The sequence below is a fragment of the Ochotona princeps genome, chromosome 16 (assembly GCF_030435755.1).
Source record: "Ochotona princeps isolate mOchPri1 chromosome 16, mOchPri1.hap1, whole genome shotgun sequence".
Classification (NCBI taxonomy): domain Eukaryota; kingdom Metazoa; phylum Chordata; class Mammalia; order Lagomorpha; family Ochotonidae; genus Ochotona; species Ochotona princeps.
The window spans coordinates 349159-355158 of NC_080847.1; the positions used below are offsets into that span (position 1 = coordinate 349159).

At 58.3% G+C, this 6000-nt stretch overlaps 1 protein-coding gene and 1 non-coding gene across 3 annotated transcripts in view; one reads left to right on the forward strand and one right to left on the reverse strand.

The window, feature by feature from the left end:
• SPG7 (SPG7 matrix AAA peptidase subunit, paraplegin) overlaps positions 1-4533 on the reverse strand; it is a 60594-nt gene extending 56061 nt beyond the window's left edge. For both annotated transcript variants that reach the window (XM_058675198.1, XM_058675197.1), the window contains exons 1-3: positions 4354-4533; positions 1424-1526; positions 722-808 (exon numbers count right to left, since the gene is read on the reverse strand). In XM_058675198.1, coding sequence (XP_058531181.1) covers positions 722-808; positions 1424-1526; positions 4354-4533 — 370 coding nt within the window. The remainder of the gene's footprint in view (positions 1-721; positions 809-1423; positions 1527-4353) is intronic.
• Positions 4534-5426: 893 nt separating this feature from the next.
• On the forward strand, positions 5427-5533 carry LOC118757741 (U6 spliceosomal RNA). Its single transcript, XR_004995348.2, has one exon. It is a non-coding gene; the product is annotated as a U6 spliceosomal RNA (small nuclear RNA).
• The last annotated feature ends 467 nt before the right edge of the window (positions 5534-6000 follow it).

The window sequence follows — 6000 nt, forward strand, 5'->3', positions numbered from 1 at the left end:
ACAGCACTGGGCATGGACGACGGGCCGGGGGGACAGCGAGAAGGCCACAGCACTGGGCATGGACGACGGGCCGGGGGGACAGCGAGAAGGCCACAGCACTGGGCATGGACGACGGGCCGGGGGGACAGCGAGAAGGCCACAGCACTGGGCATGGACGACGGGCCGGGGGGACAGCGAGAAGGCCACAGCACTGGGCATGGACGACGGGCCGGGGGGACAGCGAGAAGGCCACAGCACTGGGCATGGACGACGGGCCGGGGCGACAGCGAGAAGGCCACAGCACTGGGCATGGACGACGGGCCGGGGCGACAGCGAGAAGGCCACAGCACTGGGCATGGACGACGGGCCGGGGCGACAGCGAGAAGGCCACAGCACTGGGCATGGACGACGGGCCGGGGGGACAGCGAGAAGGCCACAGCACTGGGCATGGACGACGGGCCGGGGGGACAGCGAGAAGGCCACAGCACTGGGCATGGACGATGGGCCAGGGGGGACAGCGAGAAGGCCACAGCACTGGGCAGGGACAAAGCGCCAAGAGGGACAGCAAGAAAGCTGTGGCACGCACTGGGCTGCAGTGCTGGCACCTCCACTACGAAAACGAGCTTCCTGCTGATCTGCTCCCAGAGCGAGTGCCGAGCCCCTGACTTCGGCCTGGCCCAGCACTGGCTATTTCAGGAGGGGGGGAGACAGAAAGTGCAGAGCGCAGAGCAGCTGGGTGTACCTTCATCTTCAGGAGTCTTCCCCCTAGATTTGCCATCGTCCTTCTTGTTCTGCTTCCTCTGTGAGGTGTTAAAAAAGTGAACAGCACCTGCAAGCAACACACAGAGAGACTTGAGCAGGTCTGCAGTGCCAGGGCCTCAGTCATGGCAGGGAACATCTGAGAACCAGCAGCCACGAGACTGACAAGCCGAGATAAGGAGGCACACCTTCCCGTTATCCTGATGCAGCTACGAAAGCTGACCGCAGATCAAACAACAGGCTAAAGGACTGGACAGCTGAACAAAATGCCATGATGCACCTGGGCTTGGGAAGATCACCAGACTTTGAGAATATTGTTTTCTACTTCTCAAACGAAATAAGTTGAACTTATGCAAAGGAACAGCCTCTGCACAAAAGGTGGCAGCAGTAACGTGGCCGTCACCACCTCAGGGAAGGCAGGCACAACGCTGCCCACACACACACACACACACACACACATGCACGGGCCAATGTGTCACAGCCAGGCACAGCAAGCCAGTCGCTGGTGGTAGAGCACAGGTTTTCTCTGTACACAGAGGAAAGAGCCCCCAGCCATGGCTCAACTCATGGGCTCTTGCTGGGAAAAAGGGCGGCAAGTATTACAAGCCCAGGCTGGGCAGTTCATGGTTAGCTGTGTCTACAGGTGGACCCTACCGCCACAGGCTCTGCTTCAGGACACACCCACCTAAGAGACGCCAGAGTCCTGCTGGGTCCCGGAGAAGATGCTCTTTCCCTAACCATCCGCTCATTCCATCAAAGGTAGGGCTCAGTGGCCGAAACCGCAACCTCTGGGGAAAGCAAACATGGAATACTGAGGCTCACACTAAAACCAGATACCCACAGGGATGCATTCAGCACAGCAGTAAGAAAATACCTTGGGACCTCAAACCCCCAAGAGGAGCATCTGGGTTCAAGTCCAAGGCCCCTTCTCATCCCAGCTTCCAGCTAACACGCACCCTGGAAGGCAGCAGATAACAGCTCAGGGGTTTGGGCCTCGACACCCACAGAGGCGGAACTCCTTACTCATAGGCTTAGCCTGGGCTGGCCTGGGCAAGTGGGGCAGCCAGCACTCGAACAGGCACCCACATGCGATACCAATGCTATAAAAGAGAGGATTAGGGGGCCAGTGTGGTGGCCTATTGGCTAAAGTCCTCGCCTTCCACGTGCCAGGAACCCATATGAGCATCAGTTCTAATCCTGGCAGCTCTGCTTCCCATTCAGCTCCCTGCTTGTGGCCCGGGAAAGCAGTTGAGGACAGCCCAAAGCCTTGAGACCCTACTCCCACATGGGAAACCTGGAGGAACTCCTGGCTCCTGGCTCCGGATCGGCACGGCGCTGGCCGTTGCGGACACTTGGGGAGTGAACCATCAGACGGAAGATCTTCCTCTCTGTCTCTCCTCCTCTCTGTATATCTGACTTTCCAATAAAAATAAATCTTTTTTAAAAAAATGTTTTAAACCAACTACCAAATGTGAAAAGTTCCTGAGCAGCTCACATAAAACACACCTGAGGCTCTTTCAGGGCACAAGGTGAAGACCTGCTCCCAACAGAAAAGACTCAGGCCCTTCTGCCCTCCCATCGTCAGACAGCAACTGTTTACAGCAGGGGGCCCTGGCCCAGGGAGGCAGCGTCCTCGGGGCCTCTCTTCTGGATGGACACAGTTCCAAGGGAACCTTCCCCTCACAGAAAGCCAACAGTCCAGTGTGCACGCATCCTCGCTCTGTTGCAGCTTCCTGTTTGGACTCACGCGATCTGCTACCTCCTTCCACACAAGTCCTCATGGGTCAGCAGTGACCGGAAAAGGCACAGAAAACAGAGTCTCATCAAGCAGGGGCCACTGGGTATGGCCAACACCACTCCCAGGCCAAGAATGAGCCTGCAGCAGCCTTGGCAGCACCAGCAGTCTCCCCACAGATCAAGATGATTTTAGTGTGTTAGCGTCACCTTTGGAAAAATTAAGATAACCAGGAGCAAGGTGCCACTTCCCATCCTGCTAGGATCTGGAAAAGCAATAGAGGACGGCCCCAGGCTCGAGACCTGGACGAGGCTCCTGGCTGGCCCAGCTACAGCCCATGCAGCCATTCGGGTAGTGAACCAGCAGTTGGAAGCTCTCTCTGTAACTCTCCCTTTTAAATAAAACCCTAGGGTCCATGGTGGTTTAGAGACTAAAGTCCTCGCCTTGAATGCACCAGGATCCCATTTGGGTGCCGGGTATAATCCCGGCAGCCCCGCTTCCCACCCAGCTCCCTGCTTGTAGCCTGAAAAAGCAGTGAAGGATGGACCCTGCACCCGTGTGGGAGACCCTGAAGAGGCTCCTGGCTTCAGATTGGCTCAGCACCGGCCGTTGCAGTCACTTTGAGAGTGAATCATCTTCTCTATCTCTCCTTCCTCTATGTATCTGACTGCAATAAAAATAAATAAATCTCTAAAATTAAATAAATAAAACCCTAAAAAGCAAAGAACAAAATTTAGCTGTGCAGGTTTTAACACTGAATTGCCTACCATGGTCCTTCTTGTCACATGCCAAGCACATGGGCAAAAACTAAAGGAAAATTTCCCCTCACAAATTATGAACACAACATACTGTAACCTAAAATGTGAAGAAGCTGGGACCGGGCTGGGAGACAGCCCAGCCAGGCAAAGGCACGAAGGTGCTGGGTCAGGGCTTCTGGGGTCCACCAGACAGGCAGTAGGTGCCCAGGGGTCCACCAGGCAGATAGCAGGTGCCCAGGGTCCACCAGGCAGGCAGCAGGTGCCCAGGGTCCACCAGACAGGCAGCAGGTGCCCAGGGGTCCACCAGGCAGGCAGTAGGTGCCCGGGGTCAGCCAGGCACATGGTGTCCACCAGGCAGGCAGTAGGTGCCCAGGGGTCCATCAGGCAGGCAGTAGGTGCCCGGGGTCAGCCAAGCACATGGTGTTCATCAGGCAGGCAGTAGGTGCCCAGGGGTCCACCAGGCAGGCAGCAGGTGCCCAGGGTCAGCCATGCACAAGGTGTCCACCAGGCAGGCAGCAGGTGCCCGGGGTCCACCACCCGCGCGGGAGATAAGGACGAGGCTCCCGGGCTCCCGGGCTCCAAGGCTTGCAGGTGGAGCTGGACACGGGGAATTCTTCCCATGGACCGCTCCACCGTCAGTCACCGGAGCTCGGGAACCATGACCGTAAGAGCGATCAACTGCTCCAGCCCTCATCGGGCTGATCCAACGCGGGGAGACGGGCAGAAAATACCAACAACCAGGCCTGGCGCGACAGCGTAGCACTTAAAGTCCTCGCCTTGCAAGCGCCGGGATCCCACAAGTGCCCGGTTCGTGTTCTCCACTTCCCATCCAGCTCCCTGCTTGTAGCCTGGGAAAGCAGTCGAGGACGGTTCAAAGCCTTGGGACCCTGCAAACGTGGGAGACCTGGAAGAGGCTCCTGGCTTCGGATCGGCTCTGCTCCGGCCGTCGTGGCCGCTTGGGGAGTGAACCATCGAACGGAAGATCTTCCTCTCTGTCTCTCCTCCTCTCTGAATATCTGACTTTCCGATAAAAACAAAAAAAGAAAAGAAGATACCAATAACCCACACGGGGGTGGGAAGAAGACCGGCCGCATCCTGGGTGCAAGCGCCCCACGGGGTTACCTGTAGGGCGCCGCCTCCAGCCCCGGCACGGCCCCCTGCAGGCCTGAGGGCCACGTACGGCCGCCTCCTCACGGCTCGGGCGGACAGGGCCGGGCTGCAGGTCCAGCTCGGGGCCCAGGCGCACCCAGGGCCCGGGCCCGGGCCCGGCCGGAAGGCACGCAGCAGCAGCAAGGTCGCCATCTCGGCGAGGGAGCTGCGCCTGCGCAACCTGAGGTCGTCGCCGCGGTCGGGGCCGCCACCTCGGGGCGCCTGCGCCGTTAGGGTCCTCCCTCGCGGCACCTGCGCAGTCGCGGGCTTCTCCTGCACGCCTGCGCCGTCGGGGCCTCCTCGGGGCGCGGGCGCACTTCCTGCCGGCTGGCCCTGGCGGGGCGTCTGCGAGGTGTCGTTTGGCTGCTCCGTCGGTCTCGGCGCTCGTGGCTGGTGGCCGCGCTGTTGCCACAGCAGATGCTGCTGGACCTCGGGGTCGGGTCCTCCTGCGCCCCTGGGCCGGCTGCGGCCCGGCCCCGGGCACCGCCTGGAGCCTTGGAGCCGACCCTGCGCCCCAGGGACAGCTCCGCTGTTCAGTGGGTCTGAGGAGGCGGGCGAGCCCCCCAGCCTGGACCTGTGACTTCTGGGGAGCTTGTGCTGCAAAGCCCCTTCACGGGGGTGGGGGCATCCTGGCGAGGCGACCCCAAACAGGACTTCAGTAAGTCCCTCGCAAGCTAATTGTTTTTTTTAAGATTTATTTATTTTTTATTACAAAGATATACAGAGAGGAGGAGAAGCAGAGAGGAAGATCTTCTCTTCGATGGTTCACTCCCCAAGTGGCCGCAACGACCGGTGCTGCGCTGATCCGAAGCTGGGAGCCAGGAACTTCCTCCCGGTCTGCCACGAGGGTGCAGGGTCCCAAAGCTTTGGGCCATCCTCGACTGCTTTCCCAGGCCACAAGCAGGGAGCTGGATGGGAAGCGGGGCTGCCGGGATTAGAACCGGTGCCCATATGGGATGCTGATGTTCAACGCCAGTACTGCACTGGGCCACCTCGCCAGGCCTGCTAATTGTTTTTTTTGTTTTTTTTTTTTAGCATTTATTTTTGTACTCGCTTTGGCAGCACATATACTAAAACTGGACCGGTACAGAGAAGACTAACATGGCCCCTGCGCAAGGATGACACACACATTTGTGAAGCATTCCATATTAAAAGAAGATTTGTTTATTTTTATTGAAAAGTCAGAAATGCAGAGAGGAGAGAGGGAGGAGCATCTTCTATTCACTGGTTCACTCCCCAAATGGCCACAGTGTCTGGAGCTAGGCTAGTCTGACGCCACGAGCCTCTTCAGATCTCCCACGCGGGTACTGGGTCCCAAGGCTTTGGACTGTCCTTGACTGCTTTCCCAGGCCACAAGCAGGGAGCTGGATGGGAAGTGGGGTTGCCGGGATTAGAACTGGAGTCCATATGGGATCCTTGCACGTGCAAGGCGAGGACTTTAGCCACTAGGCTACCACGCTGGGCCCAATGGCAGGCTAATTTTTAGGTGATAATGTTGTGTGACCTGTGAGTGAACCCCCACAGGACCCTTCTTAGGAAGCAGCCTTCCCACCTCTGGTCTCATGCGGGAGTCTGCTTTGAGCGAGCCCCAGCTACTCCTCTTTCAGTTTAGCTTGTCAT